General features: G+C 48.8%; 1 protein-coding gene across 3 annotated transcripts; it reads left to right on the plus strand.

Moving 5' to 3' along the window:
- Positions 1 to 610: 610 nt before the first annotated feature.
- TNFAIP8L1 (TNF alpha induced protein 8 like 1) lies at positions 611 to 15,213 on the plus strand. Of its 3 annotated transcripts, XM_081178123.1 has the most exons (3): positions 611 to 914; positions 4,925 to 4,999; positions 13,724 to 15,213. In XM_081178123.1, the coding sequence occupies exon 3, from the start codon at positions 13,729 to 13,731 to the stop codon at positions 14,287 to 14,289; it is 561 nt and encodes a 186-aa protein (XP_081034249.1). In that variant the 5' UTR covers positions 611 to 914; positions 4,925 to 4,999; positions 13,724 to 13,728; the 3' UTR covers positions 14,290 to 15,213. The 3 variants fall into 3 exon arrangements, with proteins under 3 accessions (XP_081034249.1, XP_081034248.1, XP_081034250.1); XM_081178122.1 differs by lacking the exon at positions 4,925 to 4,999; XM_081178124.1 differs by lacking the exon at positions 4,925 to 4,999 and having other exon boundaries at positions 614 to 738.
- Positions 15,214 to 15,723: the final 510 nt, after the last annotated feature.

Genomic DNA, 15,723 nt, shown 5'->3' on the forward strand with positions numbered 1-15,723 from the left:
TTCCCTTATTCCGAATAGGATTCCTCGCAAGAAAAAGGAACAGTTGACAGCTATGCGACTGAACAACAACAACTTTTAACTATGGATGGCTTTGGCGACTCATGAAAAAGAGGGCATGTCCAGGGAAAAGAGGACATGTCCAGGGAAAAGAGGACATATGGCAACCGGACATGTCCTGGGATCCCTGGGCAGAACCTGGAAGGTTCACCTCCCACGCTGCGTTCTGCGAGCCGATTTTGCACCCAGATAAAGTGGGGGGAAGAGGAATGGATTTGAAGGGTGCGCTCACCCCCCTGCCCGGCCCAGGTGGCTCAAGAAGCGTTTCTGGCATTGTGCCTTGTCTGCCTTGAGACTGGGGGGTTGGGGGGGACGGGTTTCCCTTACTTAGACCCACATCCCTCCCGCTTCTCAAAGGCTGCGCAGGGGCTGATAAAGGAATGCGCTTTCCTCGCCTCTAATTTGCGCCCACCTCTATCTCCTGGCTTCCCCATTGGCTGCTTCGTAGGTAGCCCTGCGCAATGGTTGGTTGGCTGCCTGGCCTGTCACCCTCCGCCCCCCCCTCTCCTCACCCCCCCCGCCACCTCCAGCTCTCTTTGAATTTGAAACTTGCCTCTGTGTTGCAAAAGAATCGAGTTTCAACCTTGGACTCCGGATGCGGGGAGAGAGAGAGAGAGAGAGAGATCGCGGCTAGCAGAAAGCGAGCCTTGGCCAAGTTGAGACATTGTCTTTCAATTAAGGGTATCTGCAACATCTTTTTAAAACAAACAAACAAAACCCAAAGAATCTGCCTTTTCCTCAAGCGGATCTTTGAGGTTAAGAAGAGGCGGATTTGCAGACGAGGGTCTTGCTTAGGGGACCAGTTTGGAGGAGAAGACCCGGAGGGGTCTGCGGCTCATGTGGAAGGATCAGACCAGGTAAGAAGCAGCAGGAGAGAGCGCGCGCGCGCCCGCCCCGGGGCAGCAGGGTTCCCACGAAACCCGAAAGGGCTGGCGACTGGACAGACTTGGAGTGGCTGGGCTAAACACACTTCCTTCTTGTCTACTTGCCAAGACGGAAGGCTGTAAGCCAGGAAAAATGTGGCTGTGCGGTGGTTTTTGGGTGGTTTGCTGATGGTCATGGCTTTGCTTTCTGTAAGATAGTTTGTTTTGGAAGGGAGGGAGGGAGAAGGAAGGAAGGAGGAAGAGAGAAGGGTGGAAGGAAGGAGGGAGACGAAAGAGAGAAGGAAGGGAAAAAAGAAAGAGGAGAAGAACAAAGGGGAAAGAGTAGAAAAGATAATAGAATTGTAGAAGTGGAAGGGTCATCCAGCCCAACCCGCTGTAATCCAGGTAAGGTAAAGGTAAAGGGACCCCTGACCGTTAGGTCCAGTCGCGGACGACTCTGGGGTTACGGCGATCATCTCACTTTACTAGCCGAGGGAGCCGGCGTTTGTCTGCAGACAGCTTCCAGATCATGTGGCCAGCATGGCTAAAACACTTCTGGCGAACCAAAGCAAACTTCATGCAGGTGGTTCCATGACATGCCTGCAGATTTGCGGGATTTTTAATTGTGGTTTTAATGGCTTGTTTCATTTCCCAGGTAGCTTTTCGTCGCAATGCATTTTGAATTCTATGGAATCGCAGTTGCTGCTGCAACAGGCAGAAAAATCTTGACGTGGTCTGCAAAGACCCTTAGCGATTTTAAAGCGGGAGTTTGAGGGACACGGGTGGCGCTGTGGGTTAAACCACTGAGCCTAGGACTTGCCAATCAGAAGGTCGGCGGTTCGAATCCCCATGACGGAGTGAGCTCCCATTGCTCGGTTCCAGCTCCTGCCAACCTAGCAGTTCGAAAGCACGTCAAAGTGCAAGTAGATGAATAGGTACCACTCCGGCGGGAAGGTAAACAGCGTTTCCATGCGTTGCTCTGGTTCGCCAGAAGCACCTTAGTCCTGCTGGCCACATGACCCGGAAGCTGTACGCCGGCTCCCTCGGCCAGTAAAGCGGGATGAGCGCCGCAACCCCAGAGTTGGCCACAACTGGACCTAATGGTCGGGGCCCCTTTACCTTTACCTATCTAGCCCTAAGGCCAGGGTAGATTGTATGCCTATGCCTGCCTAAGTCTTTGCCAATGCAGGATCTCAAATGGAAGTTGTAAGACAGGCACGCGGGTGGCGCTGTGGGTTAAACCACTGTGCTGCTTGGGCTTCCCAATCGAATGGTTGCTTTGAATCCCCACGACGGGGTGAGCTCCCGTTGTTCGGTCCCAGCTCCTGCCAACCTAGCACTTTGAAAGCATACCAGCGCAAGTAGATAAATAGATACCGCTCCAGCGGGAAGGTAAAAGGCGTTTCCATGCGCTGCCCTGGTTTCTCCAGAAGCAGCTTAGTCCTGCTGGCCACATGACCCAGAAAAACTGTCTGTGGAAGCGAACAAATGCCGGCTCCCTCAGCCTTTAAAGCGAGATAAGCGCCGTAACCCCAGAGTCGTTCATGACTGGACTTAATTGTCAGGGGTCCCTTTACCTTTAAGATGGGCATAGGCAAACTTGGCCCTTCAGATGGTTTGGGACTACAACTCCCATCATCCCTAGCTAACAGGACCAGTGGTCAGGGATGATGGGAGTTGTAGTCCCAAAAACATCTGGAGGGCCGAGTTTGCCTATGCCTGTTATAAGAGGGTGAGAGGAAGAAGAAGAAGAAGAAGAAGAAGAAGAAGAAGAAGAAGAGGAGGAGGAGGAGGAGGAGGAGGAGGAGGAGGAGGAGGAGGAGGAGTTTGGATTTGATATCCCGCTTTATCACTACTCGAAGGAGTCTCAAAGCGGCTCACATTCTCCTTTCCCTTCCTCCCCCACAACAAACACTCTGTGAGGTGAGTGGGGCTGAGAGACTTCAGAGAAGCGTGACTAGCCCAAGGTCACCCAGCAGCTGTATGTGGAGGAGCGGAGACGCGAACCCGGTTCACCAGATTACGAGTCTATCGCTCTTAACCACTACTCCACACTGGCTATCCCACACTGGAGGACAAAGAAGGGTGCATCTGAGGATGTGCAGAGTGCCTTGAACGAACCACAAACTTAGTATCAGGGCCCGACCTCATGAAGTAGTTATCGAGAAACCACAGCCAACCACCTGCAACTGGTATTAGACCGGAGGGCCTCTAAATGAACATGGCAGTTAAGCTGTTAATTGCTTTTAAATTTATTTTTATTTGTTTGTTTCATAAAAAGCCATACACCCCTTGACAGTTTACAAAAAGATAGAACTGTATAATAATAATAATAATAATAATAATAATAATAATAATAATAATAATAATTTAAAGAATCACAACCCTAATTTAAAACATACAAAACTGAAATTACCTCAGCTTTCTAAGCATTGAAATTACCTCAGCTTTCTAAGCATTGGGGGGTGGGATGGGGGCTTGACTAAACAAAAATGTTTTTTTATGGAGAAGGCGCGATTTCAAGAGCAATTTCAATAGGCGGGGAGTTCCAAAGGACCGTATTATGTGGCGCTTGTGCCAATTCTGCGGATCAAAGCAGTATATATAAAAGGGACCTAAGATCTGTACATATGTTTGTGAAAGGAGCAAGCTTCTGCTGATGTGTGGACGCAGCGCCTCTGAGCATGTACAAAGTGTTTTTACTCCCTGGTTGGGGGGGTTAAATAAGAAACAGTGACTCTGAACATGAGTTTTCTGCTCCAGAGTTTACATATTTGCTGCAAACAATAGGAACCACAGGAAGGATGTATGTGGGAGGCAGAAAAGGAGAAGACCATTCAAAATACACAAACACCTGTTTTTTTAAAAAATTATTAAGCTCTCACAGATTTGGATGGGGTCACGTGGCCGCTTGTAATTTGAGTGCAGAATACAAACATGTATATAAATGCAACTGAGTGCATAAAAATCGCCAGACCCGATTGAAACACCAGCTACTGCAATTTGTACACAAAATTTAAATGTTGAGAACAGCGTGGAGCAGACAGAATTACCCTCCTCGGTTAGGATTTAGAAAATCGCACAGTTTAAAAGTCGGCACCCTGAGTTTAACGGCGGATTTTTGCAGGTTCTGCTTTCGCCAGCTTGTTTTCACCCGCAAAGGAGCGCCCAGGGCTGAGATCATAATTACGATCCTAATCGCCAAAATCAAAAGTAAACACAGTTTTGCATCTGGATATTCATTCGGTGTTTTAATCCTCCCAGCAGCAAGTTTGTTGTTGTTGTTGCTTAGTCGTTTAGTCGTGTCCGACTCTTCGTGCCCCCCTGGACCAGAGCACGCCAGGCACTCCTGTCTTCCACTGCCTCCCGCAGTTTAGTCAAACTCATGCTGGTAGTTTCAAGAACGCTGTCCCACCATCTCGTCCTCTGTCGTCCCCTTCTCCTTGCGCCCTCCATCTTTCCCAACATCAGGGTCTTTTCCAGGGAGTCTTCTCTTCTCATGAGGTGGCCAAAGTCTTGGAGTCTCAGCTTCAGGATCTGTCCTTCCAGTGAGCACTCAAAGGTGATTTCCTTAAGATAGCAGCAAGTTAAGGTAACCCAAAAGGATGACTCGCTGTTTAGCAACCAAGTGCCAATTCCTCTTCTGAGCAAATAATCGTCTCAGGTTGTCCTTTCCGAAAGCTTGTCCCTAAATTCCGTTGGGTGGAGAGGCTTCAGTTTACTCAAGCCTATGCATGGCCTACTCAGGAGAAAGGCTGACTGCAGCCACACAACACAACACAACACAACGCTAAGGTGTGTTTGCTCTGAATCAAGTCCCAGTTCCATTCATTTTATTGGTTTTCAGCCTTTGGACACACAAAACCATGCTCAGAGCTGCTTACAACAAAGGAACAGAGATTCATTTCCATTAAACGCTACCCCCAAAATATGTCATAATAACGTAGCAGAAGAATAGCAAAGTAAACATTTCAGATTAAGAGCCAGGGCTTTTTTTCCCCCAGCCAGATCTCACTGGAACTCAGTTCCGGCCCCTGTCAGGTGGGCACCGTTCTAAGAGAAAGAGAGAGGCATTCAGGGTGAGTTCTGGCACCTCTTTTTCCAGAAAAATAGCTGATAACAGCAAAACAGAAAGAATAACATACAAAAGGCCACATGTCAATCTTCTTCTTCCTTGGCGATCCCTCGTAGCCGAGTAAGATTATCTAAGGTTACCAGATTTTTTTCAATGAATCCGGGGACACTTTTCAACTTCAATGATTTTTGTATGGGGACTGGTTTGTAAATCTGGGGGTTTTCCCCAGGAAACAGGGACGTCTGGTAACCTTACCATAAACACAGTTTTAACAATGAGTCCGTAAGCGACTGTGGAGGCCAATTCTGGATCCACACGTCCTTCCACAGTGGGGACAGAGGTTCCCGGGCGGGAGCTGATCACGGTTAAGGTTTGCCAAGCATGCCTTCCTCTCAGCACGTTTCTCCCTTGCATCCTGAGTTCGAGCGTCTTCAAAACCCACGACACCTTTGGTAAAGGCTGTTCTCCAACGGGAGCGCTCGCAGGCCAGTGTTTCCCAGTTGTCGGTGTTTATGCTACATTTTTTAAGGTTTGCCTTGTCTTTAGACAGCAAAGCAGAAAGAATGACATACAAAAAGCCACATTTCAATACTATTGTAATGGGAATTGGGGTTGCTTGTGCGTAAACTGCAAACTGCTCCAAGCTTGCCGTGTAGCTAAACTTTCCCTGATTGACAGCCCTTGAAACGCGGCTGTCTTAGTCACTGGCAGAATCCGTCAGTGGGCGGGATCTAAATTTCTTCCAACATAAAAGTTGCTTGAGACCAAGTCTCCGCCTAGATTCTCTGCGTGAAAGCCTTCTGCGCAGCGTGGGCGTGCCAAGCGGAGGTCCTGTGCTCTCTCCGCTGATTTCACTGGAAGAGTCTCTGAGCCTCCCCTCCACCTTGCTCCCGGCTTCCCCTTTCTCCCTGGTGTTCCCTGGATTTCTTTCCCCTGCGGGAACCCTCTCTCTCTCCTTGCTGGTTCCCTCCCCTGCATCGCTGGAGCGACTTTCCTCTCCTCTTCCCTCTGATGGCAGTTCCCTGACAACTATGAATATAACAAGATTACTTGCCCTCCTGCTCTGGAGGGTAGGACTCGAACCCATGGCTTCTAGTTACAAGAAAGGAGATTCCGACTCAATATCAGGAAGAACTTTCTGACAGTTCAAGAGCAGTTCAACAGAGGAAAGATGGGGGACTCTCATCCGTTGGAGGTTTCCAAGCAAAGGTTTGATGGCCATCTGTTATGGATGCCATCTGTTGTGATTCCTGCCTTCATTATGGATGCTTTAGTTGTGATTCCTGCCTTCCAAGGGGGCTCAACTAGATGACACTTTGGGTTCCCTTCCAACTCTACAGTTCTGTGATTCTGTGTTTCTATTTAAACAACGTACAGCACCCAGTTGCAAGAAGCTTCACTGTTTCAGTGCTTCAGGTTCAGCGTCCATACATAAGGTTACCAGATTTTTTTCAATGAATCCGGGGACACTTCAGCTATTAAATAAATAAATACTACACCTTCGGGATAGGGACGCGGGTGGCGCTGTGGGTTAAACCACAGGGCCTAGGACTTGCTGATCAGAAGGTCGGCGGTTCGAATCCCAGTGACAAGATGAGCTCCCGTTGCTCTGTCCCTGCTCCTGCCAACCTAGCAGTTCAAAAGCACGTCAAAGTGCAAGTAGATAAATAGGTACCACTCTGGCGGGAAGGTAAACAGTGTTTCCGTGCGCTGCTCTGGTTCGCCAGAAGCGGCTTGGTCCTGCTGGCCACATGACCCGGAAGCTGTACGCCGGCTCCCTCGGCCAAAAAAGCGAGATGAGCACTGCAACCCCAGAGTTGGCCACGACTGGACCTAATGGTCAGGGGCCCCTTTACATGTTCAGGACGCTGCAGCGATGTCAGTGGCAGAGGGGCGGATGCCACCTTGACTTTACCCACCATGTTTCCCCTTCTTCCGAGGCTTCTATCTCCTTTCTCCACGAGCCTTGGCAGCCCTTGAGTTGTTGGTTCTTCGGTGGTGATGGGGAAGCGGTGTGCGGTGGGTCAGGCATGGAAGGTGGAGAAGGAGGACCGAGAACGGCGGCTGTGGTGAGGCTCAGGCAGTGCGATGCCTCCCTTCCCATCGGAGCAGCCCCAATCCCATTCCTACTTGCGTGCAAGCAGGAGGAGGCGGAGATCCCTCAGCTGGGAATGGAGGCTTCCCATTGCCTAACTGAGAGATCCCTGCCCTCTCCTGCTTGCACGCAAGCTCTGATAGGCAGCATGAAGCCTACCTTCACAGCTGAGAGATCCCTGCCCCGCTCCTGCTTTCACGCAAGTAGGAGTTGTGAGGCTGCTCCGATAGGCAGCGTGAAGCCTCCCTTCACAGCTTAGTTTCTGGGGTCAGGGAAGGTGGAGGCAGCCCGGAAGCTGCATCTGAGAGCCCTTGAACCACCATCATATGGGGACTTCTGAGCAGCTCCTGAAGCCAGCCAGAACCAACTGCTCCGGGCTGCTCAGACTGACGCTTGTACGTTTCCCGGGGACATTAGATGAAATCCGGGGACATTCCGGGGATGGGATTTGTCCGGGGACTTATTCGCAAATCCAGGGACTGTCCCCGGGAAATGGGGACGTCTGGTAACCCTACTCTAGAGGTCTGTTTTATTGCAAATTTGTGATGGTTTTGTGCTTTGGGAGCAGCTAGCCATGTTCCCAATTTCAGAGCTGCTTGCTCCTGCAAGCTTGCTTCCAGTCTGCGAATATCCTGCAGCTTCCTGACGATATATCCTGCGCTCAGAAGAAATCCCCATTTAATTGCGTCACCTGTTTTCTCGCTGCGCAGGAAAAGAGGTTCAGGGGTTAAGCTTCAGCGAATGGTCACACAAACGTGTGAGGCGTTCACCTTTGACTCGCCTTCCTGGCCCTCCCGTTGCAAAGAGAGCTTCCAAATCGTGGCTCCTGGGTGCAAGAAAGTGTGTGTTTAATTTATTAACTGCCATATCACTCAGGTTTGGGAGCAGAGGAGTTCTCAGGTTGAGGATTCGGAGGTCAAATCAAAACTCAGATCACCAAACCAGATTGGAAAACAAACGCCAGGGCTCAGGAAAGCTGCCACGGGACGATGCTTTGCCGACGTGATTTATGGCCCAATCTGTTATGGCGCCTAATATTTCCCTCGCTTGGTGTAACTAATTGGCTCATTAGCGGGAATATTTATGCCGCTCCAGAGCATGCCAAGTTGCCCTTCCATGGAACGGCTTCCTCCGTCAATTGTCAGCCTACACTTGCAATCTTAGCCGGGTTTTCCAGAAAGCTCAACTTTGCCAGCAGCGCACTCGCAGAAGGGCTTGTTCCCATTGCAATCACAGTGGCGTATGGTGCTTGAGAGATCTGCTAGTCCAGCCCCCTGCTGGCTTCACGGCTTCCAGTGCAACCACAACATCCCTGACAGGTAGCTGTCCCAAAGGGCCAATCACTTCCCAAGGAAGCCTGTTCCGTTGTTGAACAGCTCTTTATAATAATAAAATAATAAAATTTTATTTGTATCCCACCCTCTCCAGCCAAAGCCGAGCTCAGAGCGGCTAACAACAGGTAAAAATAGCACAGTGTACCTAAAATCGTGCAGTTAATTAAAATACATTCTAGAATCAAATCAGAATCAAATTAATGGCAACCATCGGATTAGAGTTCCCTGAAGATTACAGAAGGAGAAAGGGGGTCAGGCTGTGCCTTGGCCAAAGGCCTGGTGGAACAGCTCCATCTTGCAGGCCCTGCGGAAAGGTGTCAAGTCCCGCAGGGCCCTGGTCTCTTGTGACAGAGCGTTCCACCAAGTTGGGGCCAAGACTGAAAAGGCCCTGGCTCTGGTTGAGGCCAGCCTAACCTCCCTGTGGCCTGGGATCTCCAAGATGTTTTTATTTGAAGACCATAAGGTCCTCTGTGGGACATACCAGGAATGGCAGTCCCGTAGGTCTGAGGGTCCTAGGCCGTATAGGGCTTTAAAGGTTAAAACCAGCACCTTTAACCTGATCCTGTACTCCACCAGGAGCCAGTGTACTGCGTGAATGTGATCCTGTGGCAAAGACCCCGTAAGGAGTCTCGCCATGGCATTCTGCACCCGCTGGAGTTTCTGGGTCAGTCTCAAGGGCAGCCCCACGTAGAGCGAGTTACAATAATCAAGCCTGGAGGTGACCGCCGTGTGGATCACAGTGGCGAGGTCAGGGCGAGAGAGGTGAGGAGCCAACTACTCTTGTCATTGGAAAAGCATTTCCTAATGTTCAGCCAAAAACTGCTGGATTTATAGAGTTCTCCATGGGGAATTCTATAAGCACAGCCGATCCCAGCAAACAACAGCACTCAAATTCAGTGACTATCAACTGATCGGTGCTGACTCAAAGCCCTCGGCTGTGGTGCATAATTTCTACAGGGAGCACCACAGCACAGCCGATCCCAGTAGCCAAAGCAGAATCTGAAGGCAGTTCCCGCCCATCAGGGATCGTCTCTGACTTCATTTTTTTTAAAATAAAATATTTATTACCAGTTTTTTAAACAATAGAAAAACAAACCAACAAACATATAAAATACCATCACCATACACCATAAAAAAGACAACAAAGAAAATTCAAAAAATAAAAATAACATGAAAGGAAAAAGCACAACAAAATCAATTTATCCTTAAATCTTATTTTCATGATCTTTGGACTTCCTCACATCACCCTTTCCTGCGTTCTCAGACATATAGTTATAAGCAGCAAATTATTACCTTATTTCAATTCTTATTTTATAATTCTCGGATATTATGTCCCAAATTTTCAATATTTCATCATGTCCTAAACTGTTTAACTTAAACATAATATTACTTCAAATTTCATCCTTTTCTTAATCGTCACATATTCATACATCATACAACTAAATTACTGATGCCATGTTATTTTCTATCATGCATTCTCTTAGCATTCATACAGCTTATAATGTTTTTGTAAATAGTCTTTAAATTTTTTCCAGTCCTCTTCCATCGTCTCTTCTCCCAGGTCTCGAATTCTGCCAGTCATTTCAGCAAGTTCCATGTAGTCTATCAGTTGCGTCTGCCATTCTTCCAGAGTGGGCAAATCTTGTGTCTTCCAGTGGATCGCCTCTGACTTCAAGCCTGCTGGGATCAGCGGCATTACAAGATTCCATAGCACAGCTGATCCCTGCAGAGAGCAGAGTTTGAAGTCGGTGCCGATTAGCTGACTGGAGGCAACTTCCAGCTGTTCCTTTGCAACACAGTCTGTAGAGCAAACTCACCTCAACTGAAAAGGAGACCCATCCAATCGGGTCTTCAATACAGTCATACCTCGGGTTACAGACGCTTCAGGTTGTGTGAATTCGGGTTGCGCACCACGCCGAACCTGGAAGTACCGGAACGGGTTGCTTCCGGGTTTCGGAGTTCGTGCATGCGCAGAAGTGCTAAATCGCGGCACTGCAGGTTGCAAACGTGCCTCCCGCACGGATCACATTCACAAGCCAAGTGTCCACTGTACTGGATACAGTGCTCTACATGGGGCCACCTTTGAAGGTGACCCGGAAACTAATCCAGAATGCGGCAGCTAGACTGGGGACTGGGAGCGGCCACCAAGACCACATAACACCAGTCTTGAAAGACCTACACTGGCTCCCAGGACGTTTCCGAGCACAATTCAAAGTGTTGGTCTGACCTTTACAGCCCTGAATGGCCTCGGTCCAGTATACCTGAAGGAGCGTTCCACCCCCATCGTTCAGCCCGGACACTGAGGTCCAGCACCGAGGGCCTTCTAGCGGTTCCCTCATTGCGAGAAGCCAAGTTACAGGGAACCAGGCAGAGGGCCTTCTCGGTAGTGGCGCCCGCCCTATAGAACGCCCTCCCACCAGATGTCAAAGAGAACAACGACTACCAGACTTTTAGAAGACATCTGAAGGCAGCCCTATTTAGGGAAGCTTTTAATGTTTGATCTATTACAGTATTTTAATATACTGTAATATATACTGGGAAGCCCAGCCAGATGGGCGGAGTATAAATAATAAATTATTATTATTATTATTATTATTGAGCTCCCCAAGGCCAGCGAGTCTACCAAACTTTTCAGACTACCAAACTTTTAGAAGACATCTGAAGGCAGCCCTATTTAGGGAAGTTTTTAATGTTTGATATATTACTGTATTTTAATATTTGATTGGAAGCCGCCCAGAGTGGCTGGAGAAGCCCAGCCAGATGGGCAGGGTATAAATAATAAATTATTATTATTATTATTATTATTATTATTATTATTATTATTATGCATACAGACCTCTAGTCCTACACCCAAAACGAACTTAATTCATGTTCAGTTCCGCTGGGGCTGCTTTCAAGGGGAGGTCCAGAGATCTTTGAACGAATTCAGCAAACTCGTTCATTCAAAGCTGAGCCAGCCCTCGTTCCTCGGGATAAACTGCACGTATCTGGGTTTGGCAACAGTACGGATGGAGGTGGTCACCGCTGAAAACAATTGAGGCCTCCTTTTTTTATCTTTCTGGTCTGCTCCTGTCCCTCCTTCCCTGCATCTCTCTTCCACAAGCTCCTCCGTAAATTATTCAGGTCCTCTTTGTACAGCTGTATGAAAAATTTATCCCCTTGGCAAGAGAGATGGCTATGTAGAGCAGGGTCTCTGGTTGCAAGCGACAGGAGCCAGCAGTCGCTCCAGTAATTGAGCCCCAAACAGAGATGTTGGCCGAGTCCGGCTTCTAAAACGAAGCTAGAATCATACAATTGTCAAGTTGGAAGGCACCCTGAGAGTCGTCTTGTCCAGCCCCCTGCAAGTTGTAGTTGTTGTTATTTCAACGTATTAGTTGCTGATTACAGAAAGAGGGGGACGCGGGTGGCGCTGTGGGTTAAACCACAGAGCCTAGGGCTTGCCGATCAGAAGGTTGGCGGTTCGAATCCCCGCGACGGGGTGAGCGCCCGTTGCTCGGTCCCTGCTCCTGCCAACCTAGCGGTTTGCAAGCACACCAGGGCAAGCAGAAAAATAGGTACGGCTCTGACGGGAAGTTAAACGGCGTTTCCGTGCGCTGCTCTGGTTTCACCAGAAGCGGCTTAGTCATGCTGGCCACATGACCCAGAAGCTGCACTCCCTCGGCCAATAAAGCGAGATGAGCGCCGCAACCCCAGAGTCATCCAAGACTGGACCCTACGGTCAGGGGTTTCTTTACCTCTACAGAAAGAGGAGGATCATAGTTGTTGGTATCTGTCTGTCTCAAGAGGCAATGGAGTGCGCCTGCAGAGGTGAAGTCAAACCGCTGGAGAATCACAGCACCTGCTGTGGCTGCAGAGCCCAGTAACTTGTAACTGCTGTCCCCTGTGTTAGCAGCACCGAAGTGATCTCCCCAGGGAGTGTGTTTGGAAGTCCTGGAGTGCTCAAATGACAGATAGATAGTCAAAGCTGTGGAGGAAATGTGGGAGAACCATACATTGAAAATGTTGTCTGCTAGAATAAAAGAAAATTATCATAAAGTAATTTGGAGGCGGTATTTAACACCAGTCAGATTAAATCAAATAAACAAGGAATATTCGGTGTTATGTTGGAGGGGATGCCAGGAAACAGGGGATTATGTTCACATGTGGTGGGGGTGTAAATATGTACAATTTTTTGGCAAAGGGTGGTTAACAGAAATCACTGGGTTAACACTGACCAAAAATCCAGAGGTAGCATTACTAACAATTTACGATGGAGTGGAAGGTTTGCAGAAGGCAGCCCAGACATCTGAAGGCAGCCCTGTTTAGGGAAGTTTTAAATGTTTGATGTTTCATCGCTTTATTATTATTATTATTATTATTATTATTATTATTATTATTATTATTCCGGTGTTTTTTTTTCCAAAAGATATTTATTAAAGTTTTTAAAATATAACAATGAAAATGAAAAATAAATAAAAAAATACAGAATACAACATAAAAACAATTAAAAAACAAATAGTTTTCCATAACATATCTTCCTTACGCTTATTTCCCCAGACCTCCTCATACCTCCCTTCTTTGTATTCCACTTCAATTTGTTAGTTCAGCAAATCCTTACCATTAAGCTTTTACCCATTTGTAAACCTTTTTTTTCCGTATCTCCTAAAGCATTACAGCTGGAAACCCCTTAGTTTCTTTCCAACATCCTTCTAACATTCATTAATTTTACAATATTTCTGTAAATAGTCTTTAAATTTCTTCCAGTCTTCTTTCACCAACTCTTCTCCCTGGTCTCGGATTCTTATTATTATTATTATTATTATTCTGTTGGGATCCGCCCAGAGTGGCTGGAGAAACCGAGCCAGGTGGGTGGGCTATAAATAATAAATTAAAAGTAAAGCTAAAGGGACCCCTGACCATTAGGTCCAGTCGTGGCCGACTCTGGGGTTGCGGTGCTCATCTCGCTTTATTGGCCGAGGGAGCCGGCATACAGCGTCTGGGTCATGTGGCCAGCAGGACAAAGCAGCGCACGGAAACGCCATTTACCTTCCCACCAGAGCGGTACCTATTTATCTACTTGCACTTTGACGTGCTTTCGAACTGCTAGGCTGGCAGGAGCAGGGACCGAGCAACGGGAGCTCACCCAGTCGTGGGGATTCGAACCGCCGACCTTCTGATCAGCAAGTCCTAGGCTCTGTGGTTTAGACCACAGCACCACCCGCGTAACTTTAAATAACAAATTATTATTATTATTATTATTATTATTATTATTATTATTATTATTATTACTATTATGTCTGTGTGCTCTCGCCTTTTCCAGAAAAGATGGACACTTTCAGCACCAAGAACCTGGCTCTGCAAGCTCAGAAGAAACTTCTGAGCAAGATGGCATCCAAAAACATGGCCAGCATCTTCATTGACGACACCAGCAGTGACATCCTGGACGAACTGTACCGGGTCACCAAGGAGTACACGAGGAACCGCAAGGAAGCCCAGAAGATCATCAAGAACCTGATCAAGGTGGTCATGAAGCTGGGTGTCCTCTACCGCAATGGACAGTTCAACGCGGACGAGCTGGCCCTCATGGATCGCTTCCGGAAGAAGTTGCACGCTTTGGCCATGACCGCCGTCAGCTTCTACCAAATAGACTTCACCTTCGACCGGCGGGTCCTGTCCAACATGCTCAAGGAGTGCTCCGAGCTGCTCCACCAGGCGGTCAACACCCACCTGACAGCCAAGTCCCACTCGCGCATCAACCACGTCTTCAACCACTTTGCGGACTACGAGTTCCTCTCGGCCCTCTACGGGTCGTCCGAGCCTTACCGCACGCACCTGCAGAGGATCTGCGAAGGGCTCAATCAAATGCTCGACGAAGGGAACATCTGAGAGCGCGGCCTGCCAGCTTTCAGAAAGCTTTCTGTGTTGGCAAGGGAACATCAGGAGATGGTTGTTGATTTTGGTGGCCTCCACTTGGACTTCTCCATGCTGTATGGCACGAAGCAACTTGTGGTCTTTTGGGGTTCGGCTTGGTCATGCTTAGGGGCTTGCGGGGAGGGTGTTGTTCCTGGTTAAAATGGTCCGTCCTCCTCCTCCACTTCATGATAGTAGGAGAGGATATATTGATTAAGTATTATCCTTCCTTCACTCACGTTTGAGTCAGGCAACAGAGGAGATTCTCCTCAGTTTTGAATCTCTTTAGTTAAGTACAGTGGTACCTCGGGTTACATACGCTTCAGGTTACATACGCTTCAGGTTACAGACTCCGCTAACCCAGAAATAGTGCTTCAGGTTAAGAACTTTGCTTCAGGATGAGAACAGAAATCGTGCTCCGGCGGCGCAGCAGCAGCGAGAGGCCCCATTAGCTAAAGTGGTGCTTCAGGTTAAGAACAGTTTCAGGTTAAGTACGGACCTCCGGAACGAATTAAGTACTTAACCCGAGGTACCACTGTCATCCAATCTGGCTTGCCCAGATGGATTATTCCTGGTGTCCCCTTTTATCCCTCTTAAAAGAATAAAGGCACAAGAGTCTTTCCATAAAAGTAACAAGACGTTTACTCACATTCAGTTCAGTTTGATCCCTGAAGGCAGACTTCAGCTTGTAGTTACAGAACACAGTGTGAGATCATCTCATATGGAGATTAAGACCGTGTGCTGCTGGCTGAGAGCCAGCAGACAGCAAAAAAACATTAAGAGAACATCATCAAAGAAGAAAATGGCTGTGTGACTTGGTTCTTTTATGGAGTCAGCCTGGGCTGCACCCATCTCCCAGGTCAAATGCAGGGGAAGGATCCTCCAGACCAGCAGAACAGGAAGTTACCGTATTTTGCGCCCCATAAGACGCTCCGGCCCATAAGACGCACCTAGTTTTTTTGGGGGGGGGAGAGAAAAAAATTATTTTCCCCCCCAGGTGCAGGGCTGGAAGAACCAGGTCAGGGAACAGTGGGAAGGCACGCTCTGCCTCCCCGCTGTCCCCCTAGCTTGTGGGGCTGGCGATGGGGAGAAGTGCACCAGTCCCGGGACGGCAGGCAGCTCTGTGCCGCCATCCCGAGCGGGGCGGGACTTGGCGCCCCGCTCCGGATGGCGGCGCAGACCTGCCTGCAGTCCCGGGACGGCAGGCAGCTCTGTGCCGCCATCCCGAGCGGGGCGGGACTTGGCGCCCCGCTCCGGATGGCGGCGCAGACCTGCCTGCAGTCCTCGGGATGGCGGCACAGAGCTCTGCACAACCCTCGGGAGACCGGCTCCGAGGGTTGCGCAGAGCTGCCTGCAGTCCCGGGACCAGCGCAGCTCTGCCCAGCCACCGGGAGCCGGGGGCAAAGCTCC

This window comes from Podarcis bocagei (genome assembly GCF_964188305.1).
Source record: "Podarcis bocagei genome assembly, chromosome: 18".
NCBI classification, from domain to species: domain Eukaryota; kingdom Metazoa; phylum Chordata; class Lepidosauria; order Squamata; family Lacertidae; genus Podarcis; species Podarcis bocagei.

What these genes read in the sequence shown, in the direction of transcription:
- TNFAIP8L1 (XM_081178123.1), top strand. Translation starts at nt 13,729, where the DNA reads ATGGACACTTTCAGCACCAAGAACCTGGCTCTGCAAGCTCAGAAGAAA.